Source organism: Carettochelys insculpta, chromosome 1, assembly GCF_033958435.1.
Source record: "Carettochelys insculpta isolate YL-2023 chromosome 1, ASM3395843v1, whole genome shotgun sequence".
Taxonomy (NCBI): domain Eukaryota; kingdom Metazoa; phylum Chordata; order Testudines; family Carettochelyidae; genus Carettochelys; species Carettochelys insculpta.
This window is the reverse complement of record NC_134137.1, coordinates 256,900,599-256,915,157: the sequence shown is the minus strand read 5'-3', so window position 1 is coordinate 256,915,157 and position 14,559 is coordinate 256,900,599. Positions and strand designations below refer to the sequence as shown.

The 14,559-nt window shown below is 44.0% G+C and overlaps 1 protein-coding gene across 2 annotated transcripts; it reads right to left on the bottom strand.

The window, feature by feature from the left end:
- Positions 1-2,521: 2,521 nt before the first annotated feature.
- Positions 2,522-13,877, bottom strand: RERGL (RERG like). 2 transcript variants are annotated; one of them, XM_074983737.1, is made up of 5 exons: positions 13,719-13,877; positions 13,170-13,226; positions 10,969-11,042; positions 8,270-8,418; positions 2,522-5,482 (listed from the first exon to the last, which is right to left on the bottom strand). In XM_074983737.1, the coding sequence occupies exons 1-5, from the start codon at positions 13,768-13,770 to the stop codon at positions 5,200-5,202; spliced, it is 615 nt and encodes a 204-aa protein (XP_074839838.1). In that variant the 5' UTR covers positions 13,771-13,877; the 3' UTR covers positions 2,522-5,199. The 2 variants fall into 2 exon arrangements, with proteins under 2 accessions (XP_074839838.1, XP_074839839.1); XM_074983738.1 differs by lacking the exons at positions 10,969-11,042; positions 13,170-13,226; positions 13,719-13,877 and adding an exon at positions 8,784-8,913.
- Between the last annotated feature and the right edge of the window lie 682 nt (positions 13,878-14,559).

Here is a 14,559-nt window from a genome sequence, read left to right as displayed (position 1 = left end):
TGCCAGGACCTGTTTGACACTCCTGTGCAATCCTGGCAATCAAGCATGGGCAAGACAGATGTGGGGAAAGAAGCCTCAGGTAAGTATATGAATGTATTTCCAGTTTAGCAATGGTACCCCCAACTTCTCAGGACACAAGACATCAACCTCCCATTAATTTACTTGTAGTAATACAAGAGAAAGAGCTATCTGCATTTCATTCCCCTTAGAGTTGGGGGCAATGCACATGGAGCAGTTCATGAATATAGGGATGTCCCTTTACTCCTCTTGCAAGTTTTCAAAGTTTTTTTTTTAAAGTAGCTGCAACCCTTTCCCTAACATTTATAGGGATAGCAGCGTTATTTCTCCCTCTTCGTTAGAGCACTTTCACTTCCTAGTTGTCAATAACTTAGCAGCCACTATTGTAGTAAACAGGCTAGCAGTGTTTGGGCCCTGGCAGTTCTGAGCAACCAGCAGCAGCTGTTTTGTTTTTCTGGTGCTCTTGTGGGATTTCTGTTAGTTCTGGCTGGATCAACTGCACTTTTGATATAATTCCAAAAATTCTGTGTATGTGTTTTTGTAATTCCCTTTTTTTCTAGATGCAGGTTTGCACCCTCCCTTAAAGTAAGCAAGAACCGATTCCCAGCAGTCAGTCACACTGTTGCAGAGTCCAGATTCTTTCCAGTCTCCAGCCACCCTTTGAGACCTCTGTTTCTGGTAGCCAATAGGGACCAAGAGAAGAAACAGCAGATGGCCAGGTAAGAGAGGAGGAATGATTGTAAACTAAAACATAAGCGGCTATACTTAACACTCCTTACCTCAGAGTTATGAACTGACCAGTCAACCTCACACCTCATTTGGAACCAGAAGTATGCACTGATGCAGAGCAAAGACTACCCTCCTCCCCGCCAACCCCCCACCCCCCAAAAAAGTAGATTTTTTTTTTAGTCAAGCAGCATTTTTTCTGCAGAGTAAAGTTTCAAACCTGTATGAGGTCAATGTTCAGTTGTAAGCTTTCAGGAAAAAACAAACAACAACAAAAAACAACAGCTAACAGTTATTCTCAGAATTAGGACATTTCAAAGTTATGAGCAACTTCTGCCCCCACGTTGTCCATAACTGAGGTTTAACTATCTAGGTGTCAAAAAAAACCCAAAAAACTGTAGTTGAGTTACATTAATACTTAACATTTGCAGCATCTTTTATTATGAAAAGCAAGCAGTCCTGTAGCACCTTAAAGACTAACAAATGCATTTATTAGATAAATGTATTAAGTTTTAAGGTGCAACAGGACTGCTTGTTTTCTGTGAAGCTACAAACTAACATGGCTACCCCTCTGAGACTTTTATTATGAAGGTTCCCACAGTATCGCTTTCACTAGACACATACAAGAATCAATTCACCAGGCAAGAACATCAGCTTCTAGGTTAGGCCATGACAGGCTGTACATGCTGTTTAATGTTCAGACTTGGGCTACCCCATGCAATGGAAAATGACGACCCTCACCTCTCTAGGTGCCACTGGAATGTATGCAGGCTGCATAGTAGGGTAAGAAGTCCTTGTGTTTGATGCGGTGACAAATGCTACTCTGCAAAATGGAGAGACACCTAGGGCATGCTAAGCTCCTAGGGCTGGAGTTAAGGGATCACCAGAGAGGCTGTGGGAAGGAAATTTACCAAAAGAACCTTGTCACGGGAAGATATTACCTCTGTTTATACTTGTTTATAGTGGGGGCGGGGGGGGAAAACCACACTTAATCAGTTCGGCAGCTTCTTGGCACAATTGCAGTCAGTGTTTTTAAAGAGTTAAGAGTGATATTTTCAAAAGTGCCTACACAAGTTAGACCTCCAACACATAGGTACTTTTTTGAAACTCAAAAAGCGTGTAGCTAGTGAGTCAATTAGCTATATAACTGTCTTTCTATTTAAAAAAAATACTTGAATGTTAGTAAATGCATTTTAAAAGAGAACTATATGGAACCTTCTCTACTTTCCTACTATGTCCCCTCCCACCATTTTTTTTAAAAAAACAAAAACAAAAAACCTCCTGGAGAAAAGCTTTAAGGTAAACCCTGGCTCCAAAGTAAGTGGCAAAACTCCTTGTGACTTCAGAGGGGCCAGGATTTCTCTCCTTGGGTTTTTTAAAATGTTTGTAAAACATCCAGCAGGCATACTGCATTACACAAATATTATAGACACTCTAATGCTATGATTATAAGAACTGTAAAAATCTCTATGAATAAACAGTAATTAGTCTCCTGGCAACCTTAATCAAATATGTTCTCTTTTCGTTAAGTATTACGAATGAAAAAATGAAGGTTAAGACCCCTACAGTTCATTGTGTCAAAGTGCCTGTATGATTCTTCTGTGTGTATAAAATGCAGTCATTGTCCTCTTCTGCTTATTAAAGTGCCTAGCATTTGAATTTACCATTTCAGAGTGAACGGGCTTCATTTATACAGTAGCAAAAGATTTTTTTTCATTTCTGCGACTATTGTAAAAAGCATAAACATTCCTGTCTTGTAACATTCAAGCTGGTTTAATGTCATAACAGGAAACAGTTTTCCAATCTGATTAGCAGGTTATACACAGATTGACAGGCTACTAGAAAAGCAGACCGCTCAAAAAAGTTTGGAGAAGTGCTGCGTGCACCATAGCATAGGTTAACATACATGACTGCATTAAAATTTAATATCTCTGCCTCTAATCTCCAACTATATAAATCACTCTTGATATGGCAGGTTAAAGGCTGCTTGAATGTAAAAGTGTCCAGGGCCTGCCAACAAAGTGTATTGCACGATTTGCAATTGTAAAAGCTGTAACATGAAATAAGACTCCCTTTTCAACATGTGGTGATATTTAGTCAGTGTACTTTTAGCAACATAAATTATTATGTGAACTGCTCTCATCTGGAATCCTCTCGTCTGGCAACATCTGTAATTTGGCATAATTTTAGTTAGCTGGACAGCCACTTAGCAAGTTTCTTAGGGTCTCATAAGGTTTGTTTACAGCCCCTGTTCCTGACTATCAGTGATCTGTGCAATGATTTAGCTCTAATTTACCCCAAATGTCTTCTAGGAACCCAGTAAGCAGTGGAAGTGTTGGTAATGCTGCTAGATAATATTGACCTGTGGTTTGGCAAATTCTTTCATTCACTACTGGTCAGGTCCCAAGCGTACCAGACTACAGAGTTTCCCACAGTATTATGCTGAAATAATACAGACTTCAACATATTTGCATGGGATTATCAAAAGCACTCAGCATTGACCTAATTCTGCTAATTGATTTCAATGAGACTTGAGTTGGGCCACACTACTGAGGGTTTTTTGGTTTGTTTTTTTTGGAAATTGCTCCCACATGGCCATTGGAAGCAAGCTTCCCAGTCGGAATGAGAGACTCCTGCTCATGTGGCTCAAGCTATTATGCTAAAAATAGGTGCATGAAATTTCCAACCTCAACTGACTTAAGATGGGCCCTTAAACTTGACCTTGGGGTTTGCTGGATGGGCTTGGAACCCTGGCTACTGTCCAAGCTGCAAAATCCACACAAGTGCAAAAGTTCAAGCCCTACTTCTGCAAGTCTGTCTACTCCTGCTAGGGAGCTGGGAGACAAACCCTTAGAATCTGTCGGAACCAGAATGGAAGAAGTCAGTCATCCTGAGACCACTTACTTTTCCCTTCATAAATGTTGTATAATTAAAAACATGGGTGCATAAGTAACTCAGTATGCAGTAAAAAGCCTGATTTTCTGCTGTCTAAATATTTAGGCTCAGGAGCCTAATATTGAGCACCCGTGTAGGAAAAAATAAGGCATTTCTATAGCACTATCGCTACCAATCAAAGTACTTTAAAAAGACATTTTGTTTCCTTGGTGATGAATATATGCTTCAGCATGAGCATGGGAGTTAAGATCACAAGTCCATGGAAAGTTTAACTTTGAATTCCACTCAGATTTGTGTTCCTTATTTAGGGGCTTCTCAAATCCTATACCCTACATAGTTAGGCCATGATTATATCCATATTGTTGATAAGAAAATTGAGGCACTGAGGGTCAAAATCACCCATGCAGAGGACCAGATTAAGGGGATGGATCCATGGGAGTTAGGTACCTACATAGTTATCTGGGCCTGAATTCTTCAAAATCAGTGGTATTTTGGCTGTTCCAGTCATCTGCATGGGAGTAAAAGATGCTCTAAGGCAGGCATGTCCAACCTGCAGCCCTGGACAGCTAGTAATGCGGCCCCGCAAGATTGTAAACTTTTAACATTATTATGTGATTTATATACATTAACTATATTATATATTTTGTACACAGCCCAAGACTATCTTCACTCAATGTGGCCCAGGCAAGCCAAAAGGTTGGACACCCATGCTCTAAGGGATTGGCCCTGTGGTTACAGAAGATTAAAATTGATGCATGGGGTGAAATTCACTCCTATAAGACCTCGTCCAAAGTCACACAGCCAGTCAGCAGCAGAACCAAAGCGAATGCAAAACTCTTGACTATTTCTAGTTTTCTATCCACAGGACCTTGCTTCTTCCCCTTGGACTGTGAAAATAATAAGAAATGGGAAACAGCTGATGACTTCATTTATTTGACTCCCTACTCCTGGCAGCTTTTCAAAGGAAAAAAGCCCTGAAAGTCAGACGATGAGTACCCTCCACTCATTTACCTATAAACTGTAATATCAAACAGTACCAGTCTGTTTCAATTTGTGAAATTGCTAATATTACAGATTAATCTTGGAATTCCAGAGCTGGGCTATTGTTCAAGAAGGCCTGGAGATGCTGAGTTCATTAGGGAAAAAAAATTCGTGTTCGTGTTACAGTTATACCTAGCAGCACCAAGGAAGATTAAGGCACTCCTTCTACAATAGAAAGTAGGAAAAGACAGTCCTTTCTTCAAAGAGCTTACTATGTCAGTAGACAAGACTCAGGTTGAGGGGGAAAACAGAGCTGAGGCAGATGAAGACACCTGATGAGGTCAAACAGGAGGTCCATTATACTGCTATAAAGAGAAACCAGGTTGTCTGAATCCCAATGCAGTACCTCATCCAGTGGCCCATACTGCCACTCATCTTTGGTTTTTTCTATAGCAAATCCCTTCAAATGGAGACCTTCTAAACACACAACCATTGGCTGTGTTAAGCATTTTATACAGCCTATTGCCACAGTTTTTCAGTGCATCCTTGCCCAGTTGTTCCCAGCAGACTGGATATCCACTACACTGACTTTCTCCTCTTCCCAAACATGTTGTTGATTAGCTTGGCCATTGACTTCGACCCACTGGGTCGTCTCTTTTCCTTCGCTTTGAAGTTTGCGGCAATGGTCCTGAGGAATGTTGTGAACATGGTTACCACTTCTTGACAATGTTCTGCGGCAGACAGTTCAGAGAACTGACATTTGTTATCCATTGCCAGCTTTTGTCCTTCATCCCAACCTACTTCTCTCATATGGCAGAGATCCTGCTTGTTACCAACTAAGAACACAGCTGACTCCACCACTCTGAAATCAAAAAAGTTTTGGTTAGACAAAAAGCCTTAAACACACTAGCATGTATAGTAGTCCCTCAAGTTGTGAGGGTTGTGTTCCCATGCACCCTCACGTAACTCAAATTTCACCAAAGTCGGGGGGCAGCTTTTTTCCCCCTTGCAGAAAGCACTTTCTGTAGCCAGGGAAGTTGCAGGAGCACCTGGACCTCCTTTTGCAAGGTAAGTCCTGGGGTTGGGGCTACGTGGGCAGTTGGGGAAGGTTAAGTCTGGTGGTGAGTTGGGGATGTGGGTTTAAGCCTGGGGTGGGTTAGGGCTGCAGTGGGGGGGCAGAGCTGAGCCAGAGCTACATGTGGGGCTGGTGAGCTGGGCCATGGGGGTCTGAACTGGGGCAGAAGGGAATGGGGGGTGAGCCAGAGCCTGAGCCACATGCAATGGGTGGTGCACCAGAGATGTGCACAGGTGGTGAGCCAGGCCCTGGGGGATTTGAACTCAGGCTGAGGAGGGGTTTGAACCAGGGGGCAGGGAGAGTGGGATTTTGAGTTGTGCTTAACTCGCGTTAATGTGAGCTAAACTCTACTCGAACTTGGGCATTTCAAGGGATTACTGTACTTGCTCTTGTATGCTGCATAGTCAAAGAAAACTGAAAGACAGCATAAAATTTTATTATATTAACTGAAGCCATTAGATGCTGTTTAGGATCTCAGATTGCTATAAAGCCCACTAGCACATCTGTCAGGCAAATGACTTAAGCTTATTTTATTTCTGTTTTGTTAAGGCTGAAAAACTGACAGTATATTTTCCTTAAATATTAAAAAGTATGAAAAATATACACACCAAGGAATTAAGCTGAGACAGTATATGGTGAAAGAGGTTGAAAATATAATATAAAGCATTTCACGATTTAAGATAATTTTATTCTCAGGTCAAGGCTTTTTTTTTAGGCCAATGGTTCTCAACATGTGGTACATGACATTCTTGGAGGTGGGCTGCAAGTTCAGGGCTCCCCGCCACGCAGCAGAGTGCCTGCATTGGCACTCCAGGCCCGTGCTCCCCACCCCCACTTGGCTGAAGTGCCAGCACCAGATTCCCACTGGGAAGGTAGGAAGCCCCGAATCTCACAGACTGGGTCCAGCGCATAGGGAAAGGAAGTGGCTTCACAGGCTGCTGCTGCTCCCCGCCCTCCCCAGCTGGGGAAACTGCAGTGCAGGAAGTTACTCATCTGGAGGCTTTCTTGACTACTTCCATTGGCTGGAATCACAGCCAATGAGAGCAGCTGGGGTGTGGGGGTCGGTGCTTGGGAGCCAGAAGCCAGGTAAGTGCTCCCCACTATCTCTGTTATGCCCAGACCCCACAACCCCATCCCCTCACTCACCACCCTCCACCTATCCTCAGCTAGCTCCTGCACACAGTCCCACAGACAGATGCCCCACTCCATCTCCAGTCTGCTCCTGCATCCAATCTCCTGGCCAAAACCCTACTCTGTCTGCTCCTGCACCCTACCTCCCACACAGACCCGCCCCCCACCATCCTCAGCCTGATGTGACACCTTTCCTCCCACCCATCACCCACCCCCGACCCTCTCCTACACCCCATCTCCTGACCAGACCCTGAAACCCCTTCCCATCCTGCTCCAACACACAGAGGCCCTCATTTTGGCCCCACCCGAGTTGCCTGCAAAACCTAATAGTCTGGGCACCCCAGAAGAGTTAATCTGGCCTGTGGGAAGTTCTGAGCCTCACTCCTTCCCCTTCGCACCCCCATAGGGTGGTAGTGCAAAGGCAGCAAGGTGTCTCAGTCAGGGGCCACAGCAGTGTGGTGTCTTCTCAGTTTTGTGTGGCCCCGGACTGATTTTTCTGTGGGTCAGTGACTCCCAAAACAAAAGAGGTTCTCCACCCCTGCCATAAATAAAGACAATATTGAAACTTTTCATTCTGGATGTAAATTAATATTTTACATTATTTAAAACAAAGTTTGGTAAACTAATATGAGATATGCAATAGGATCTAAATTTACACTCCCCCTTATGTTACAGCTGCATATTTATGTTTTTATGTTCATGTAGCCTAACACAAATAATTCTGTATTACAAATAAGTGAATGCAGTTTGTTATCATGGGTGATTGGCTGGTAGTCCTGGGAAAGATCTGTACTGCTCTTCGGAGGATGGAAGGCAGCCAAACAGTTTGAGCACTGCTGTTTTAGGCAAAAGCCTCAGCAGGTTACACATGTCTAGGTTAACTATTGTGAATACTGATATTTAGCACTCAATTTTCAAACATTTAACTAGTTCACTAATTCATTCCTGCCAGGGACCACTGAGCTAATTTAAATTATTTGCCCAAGGACGTACAGGGAGATGAGGTCACTGCCCAGGACAGATTTTAGAAGGGGCTCTTGGTGTCAAATCCTGCATGAATGTGTGTACATTAATATTGTGTTTAAAATTCCCATTGGTGCAGCTCCACTCCTGTCAGCAACGGAGGGAGCAGCAGCATAGGCTGACTACCAGCATTTGAACAAGCAGGGTGGTATAATTTTGATCAGAGCAGTTACTCTCATGCTAGGGGATACAAGACTGATTTATACATGAAACAAGAATGAAAAAGCCTAAAATATATAGGGGTTTGGATAGAATGGGTCACACTTTGCTTCTCAATATACTATCTAATATATTACTACTGTTATGTTGCCAGGTGCTATTGCTATGTGGAATGTTATTTCAGTAGTTAGTGGGCTTAGAGCGTAGACATGTCTGTCATGTATGTTAGCTCTAAAACGTAATAATTATAATGCAGCTTACCTTTTACAAGCTGCTACATGGGAGTCTCGTATCCTGTACAACAATGCCTTTGCAAACGCAAATGAAGCTCTGTCGCTGATGTCATACACAATGACAAATCCATCAGCCCAGTGAAGTTTATTCGTGAGGGACAGCTTCCCCTGCAATGGCTGAAGGCAATGAAATGCACACATCAACAGGAAGAATTTGTTACTGTTGTCACTATACAATATTTTCTTTCTAACTAAGCAGGACAAAAAAAAACCTGTGCATTTATATTGTGCTCAGCACAATGGGTCCTTGGTCTGGCAGTGGTAATCTACAGAGCTGTAACCAAATAACCATTAGTGCAGATGACTGTTATAATACATAATCAGTGGTCCAGAATTTTAACTGCCCTCCCAACAAGCTTTAATAATCAGTAAAGCTAAATCTCATTGCCAAACTCTGCTCCCATGATTGCAATAGGTTCCTTCTGAATTTAACCACTGAGTAACTGTGAACAAAACTATATCCATTTGTTTAACCCTCTTACATAAAGAATGTAGTTGTTCTTGAATCTAATGAAAGGAATACGATGGGTTTGCCAACTTTGTTGTTTTAATTTTTCCATCAATTCTCTGTACCAAAGCAGCTCTGGTGTTTACATCAGATCCTTTTCCCTCAATCTCTGAAAAGACTTGGAGCATATATAATCCTGTCAGCAGAAGTTAGAACAGAACAGTAAAAGTGAAACCAGAGAAAGAAGGGATAAAATACAGGGCGTCATATTTACCAACTGAAAAAGTCTGAGGCCAATTGAAAACCAAGGCACAAAGGTGTGTGACATCAATAGCATGCAAAAGCAGAAGATGGTGGCAGATGAGACGGAGGGGAGCAAAGAGCTAAGAGGCTGATTAAACAGTTGGGAACAAGATTTTTAACTATATTCTAAAATTTGTAATGAGGCATTGGAGAACGTTATAATCTTCTTGGTCAAGACCTGAAACACCTTGAAAACTACTGAAAGAAACGTACATTGGATAACATCAGTGTAGGTGAGAGTTGATGTCAAAGGAGGAAAAGATAACAGCGTAACTTTTTCCATTATTCTCAAAGATGTTTAAGCCCATGAGGTAGACAGAAAAACTTTCTAGTTTCAAATTACTGACTGTTTCTATCTCATTTCTCCCAAATGCCTCTGCATACGTCTTGAACAGTCTGTACTACTCCATCATAACACCAAATGCTGTTTGCGACAGCTTGCAATTGAATGGAAGAAGTACGGATTTTTTGTTTACATTCAGGATATTCTGGGAGTGTGTAAATTTCTTTTATTTACTTATAAAAGGGTGTCGCGCTATACAAATCTAGCATGGCAAGCTCCCTTCCCAGAAAGTCTGCAATCCAAGAAATGCTTTTCAATCTGTTGTAACAAGTGCTGATCTGTTTACTTTGTAGTTAAAACAAACCACGTCAGAGAGAGTGGGCAGCTTAGATACAGGATAGAACCTTTTCGGGGAGAGGGATAGCTCAGTGGTTTGAGTACTAGCCTGCTAAACCCAGGGTTGTGAGCTCAGTCCTTGAGGAGGCCATTTAGGGATTGGGGCAAATAACCAGGCCTGTCTGCACTGGGGAAAAAAATCACCTAAAAAGATGGACTACTTCAACAGAATCATTGTTAGAACTGTTTGGAATCACAATGGAGGTAAGGCTCCAGTACCTTCCTCTTATTTTAGATAAACCAGATGAAAGACAAGTCTAAGGCTATGTCTAGACAAGAAGGATTTGTCAGCAGAAGATAACTTCTGACAAAACTTCTGTTGACAGATCCCAGCCAGTTGTCCAATGAGGGGCTGATTCTGTAAAGCTGGAAAAATGCCCAATTCAGTACAGAGTCCTGATACTTACAGGTCCTAGCTACAGGAATTTCAGTCTTTTGTGTTAGTTACTCAGAAGTTCAAAGTGCGACTGAGTTTTTCTCTTCCCTCCTCCATGCAACTTCACTCTTAAGCCTTGTAGAGCTGTAGGTGCTTAAAGCAGAGCTGCAAGAACGCTTTAACACGGCAGTGTGGTCACAGCATCAGCAGTGGGGGAGAGATCGCCCAGCACTGTAGGTAACTCATCTCCCCAACCAGTGTAGCTAACAGCACTGGGAGCCAGTTACACTGGTGCTAAACTATATTGTAACTTGCTGTGTTCCTTTTTCATACCTCTGAGGCTGTCTCTACACTAGCAAGTTCTATTAAAAATTTTTTTTTTTGAAAGAAGGGGGCTCTTTGAAAAGATCCCACAGAGTGTTACACACCAAAAGCACTCTTTCAAAAGTAAATAGAAAGGCTGCAGCACTCCTTTCAAAATCACTCCTCCTTTCCCATTTCAGGAAGAACGCCCCCTTTCAAAAGTTTCTTTCGAAAGAAAACGCATAGATGTTTTGCAGGCCCTTTATTTCAAAGCAGCAATCCTCATGGGGCCTGATTTTTCGACACCTAGCCCATTCTTTTGGAAGAGTGAGGGGTTTGTGGATGCTTCCTTTCAAGAGAACAGATCACTCTGAGCTGCTTTTTTGTGTGTGGACACATTCTTTTGAAAGAAGTCCTTTCAGAAGAGGTATTCTGAAAGGGCTTCTTTTGAAAGACCTCTGTAGTGCAGACATAGCCTGAGGGAAAAAGTTACAGCATGTTCAAGTGGCAGTGTAGACAAGCCCTTAGAAGGATCTTTGGGAGAAGCCTTGGACTTACCTGTGAACAAGGGTCATAAATTTCCAGGTTCACTTGTCTGCCATCCAGACACAAATGTTTAGTGTAGATGCACTCTATGAGACACATGACATTACAAATCAATATGAGATTTAACAAGTAGAGAAGAAACAGGCTGTAACTCATGTCTTATGGTTTTTCTGTTGGCAATACTTGTATAGCAAGCATGTCAAACATGCAGCCTACAGGCCGCATAGAGCCCCCATTAATTCCCCCCCCCCCCCTTTTTTTTTTTTTTTTTTTTTTTTTTACAGCCCTGGGACAGGGAGCCAGAGGGGGCGCAGAGCCCCACCAGCAGCTGCAGCCCTGGGGACCCTGGCAGGGCCGGGGAACCCTGGATCTCCCAGAACTGGGAGCCAGCTGAGGCACAGAGTACCTTAATTTATATTTAAATTAAAAATTATTATAGCAAATAACAATTTTACACATCAAATTTTATGAACTATTAATAAAATTATAAAACAATAACATTCATATTAAATATTAAATTCTCAATTAAAATTATTGAATTATCTTCAAATAAGACCTGAAAAAATTAGAAAAATATACCTAAAACAATCTATAATAATAATTATGATTTTCAGATAGAAGTGCATTTTTTTTTGTAGCCCTGAATGCTATCAGTTTTTGTTCATGCAGCCCTCAACAGGCTCTGAATTTGACATGCCTGTGTAGCCCTTGGTCCATCAAGTCTGGTATGAGTCTTCTGGTAGAACCTGAGGTGTTACTGGAAAGTGAACCTACCCCTCAGATATGCTCTTAGTCATTAACTGTGTAATGCTTGTGTCCTTCAGCTTGTGGCTGGTCAAGTCGTATTCCACTGTGTTACCCCGGTAGGTGCCAACATATGAAGGAACATTGTTGGAGCACAGTGCTGACCATTTGAGACAGCAGATAAGCATCCATCGGTAAATGGTCATGGTTTAGGATAATGGGCAACTTCCCAAAATCTTTCTACAAATATTATGAAAGTTGTAAGGTAGCTAGGACCTGACAGCAACCTGCATGAGCACTGATGGCAGCAGGAGCAGTCTAGAATTTCAGGGTAGAGGGAATGTAAACTGGGAATCAATTAAGCTTCTTCCCAGCTCTCCCATGTACTGCCCCATCACTGCTCTGACTGGCCTGAATTCTAGGGAGCATTTCTCTGTGCTGCTGTTCCCCCAGCCCAGGGAGGGGCTGGCAGTGGTGATGGGCAGAGGTAAGTGCTCCTCCCCATTGCCTAGACTTTCCCATACCTGCCCTGCCTCCCATTCCTCCTGCCCAGCCCTCCACCCCTTCCTCTACTCTCCCACCCAAACTCCCCACCCCAGCCCATTCTGTTTCTGCATCTCCCCTCTGGCCCAGACCTCCACCCTCTCTGTTCCTGCACCCTCCCTCCCAGCCCCACTTCCAGCCAGCTACTGATCCCCTTCTCCCCCCGCACCTCCTGTCCTAACCCACTTATGCACATTACCCCACACCCAGGTCCTCTTTATAAGGGCTCCCAATTGATTTTTCTGTGGGTCCCTGACCCAAGAAGGATTCCCCACCCATGGTGTACTAGCTTTTCCCATGTCTCATCTAACCTCTGTGCCCTTTTTTTATTTCTGGTTAGTGTTTTGCCTGAAATAGTGTCCACGTGTTCCATACTCATTTTTATACACTGACATTTTACACAAATTTTATTGTTGTATTATTCATGGTTTATATTTGCATCAGCAAATCAAAGTAACTTAAATACTAAAATTTAAATCTCTATTTTAAAAGATTACTGGGACTGGGTTTCCGTTTTAAAGTTACTTTTTGAAATGATAGTGTACCTACTTCACTGGGATCAGACAGTTGATCATCCCCTGGAAAATCATTTTAGAGAAAGGGTATAACCCAGGAAAAAAAACAACTTTGATTACATGTTAGGAAACGTATAACCAGTAACAGAAGTATCGGTGTTAGTCTATATTCTACCAAAACAAACAAGCAGTCCTGTAGCAATTTAAAGACTAACAATCTTATTTATTAGGTGATGAGCATTTGTGGGACAGAGACACTTCTTCAGATCTGGAGATAGCACTGTACTGGAAGTAGGCAAGTGATAGGAAATTACAGCGGACGTAATTTATCTATCACTGCAGTGCTTTTTAGGGGTCTGATTTACAGACTGCCTAAAACAATAGGCAGCCAAGTTATACCCGGGAGCTTACCAGAGTTAGACGCGTATTCCCCAATGAAGCGCCGGGTGAGGAATCTCACTGTTAGGGCTGCAATACAAAACAAACTCCAGCTGAGCACGCGCCTGACTGGGGGAGGGGTAACTTTTCCCCAACTTTAATCTGACTGGGAGGAGCCCAAACCCGTAACGTTTGAGATCTAGGCATGTTCTTCCCGCTATACACTGCTCCAAACGCCTGCCAAGCGGGAGTGCTGCAAAGTGAGCACGAAGGGCTGGGGGGGGGGGGGGGGGGTTGGAGTTTGTTTTTTTGGAGCGATCAATACGAACGCAAAGCCTGGAAGAGCCGGAGGGATCGGGGCTTCCAGCAGCGCAATGGACAGGGCAGAGCGCAGCGGGCCCGGGCAAACCTTCTACCACAGCAGCGGTTTCCTCCCTGGGTGGCACAGAAAACCCCTGGCCATTGGCTCACGTGCTTACTCAGCCCGCCGGCGGGGAACGGAGGGTCCCGACTAACATTATGGTCCTAGTTCCTGCAACAGTTCCCGCCGCCCGAGCCCGCAAAGTTCCCCTGTAAGTTTACCAGACTTGCCGGTTCCTCTGCCGCCCAGCACCGCGAGCTTCACCTCGTTCATCCTGGGCCAGCCCTGCCTCCGGCTGCTCCCCGGACTCTTCCAGGGTCTCTGCTGGCTCGCTCGGCTTCCCGCCTCGCCGCCAGCCGGGGGCAAACAATCGCTAGCGCCCTGCGTGCAGAGCCCCGGCGCGCGCCCCACCCTCCCCTGCTTTATAGCCGCCCCGCCAGGGCCGGGAGCGTCCCGAAGAGGTAGCTGTCGATCGCTTTGTTTCCCCGGCAACGCAGCGCTGCGGAACCGCCCACAAGGAGTTGCCGCTGCAAGAAGCTGCAGCTCGATTGGGAGTTGCGGAGACGTCTCTTCGTGCAGCCTGGCTGCTCTGAGCAGCAGGGAGTCTTTGCTCCGCTTGGCGGGGAATAGTTACCAAGCAGAGCAAAGGACGGGGACGGGGCAGTGGCCGGTGGGTTTGTTTTGGTTTTGTTTTGCCAGTGAGCGGTTCTCAGCCACGTGCGTTTTGCAGGCGGCCGTGGAGGTGAGCTCCTTAGAGGGGTAGCCGGGTTAGTCTGTGTGTTCACATAAGTGAAGAGCAGTCCTGTAGTGCTTTGCGGAATGAATTTTGAAGTGTCCAGGTCTGAAGAAGTGAGTCTGTCCCACGAAAGTTCATCACCTAATAAATTATTTTGTTCGTCTTTAAATTGCTCCAGAACTGACTGCTTTGTTTGCCTTAAAGTGAGGGTGAGCAGCATAGTGTGAGGAACAAGTTCCTTTCATGGTCATCAATAACCGTGGGCTCAGCACCTGTTGGTGTCTGAGGCCTCTCTCACTATTTCCTTCCATCTTTCCTTGTCCAGG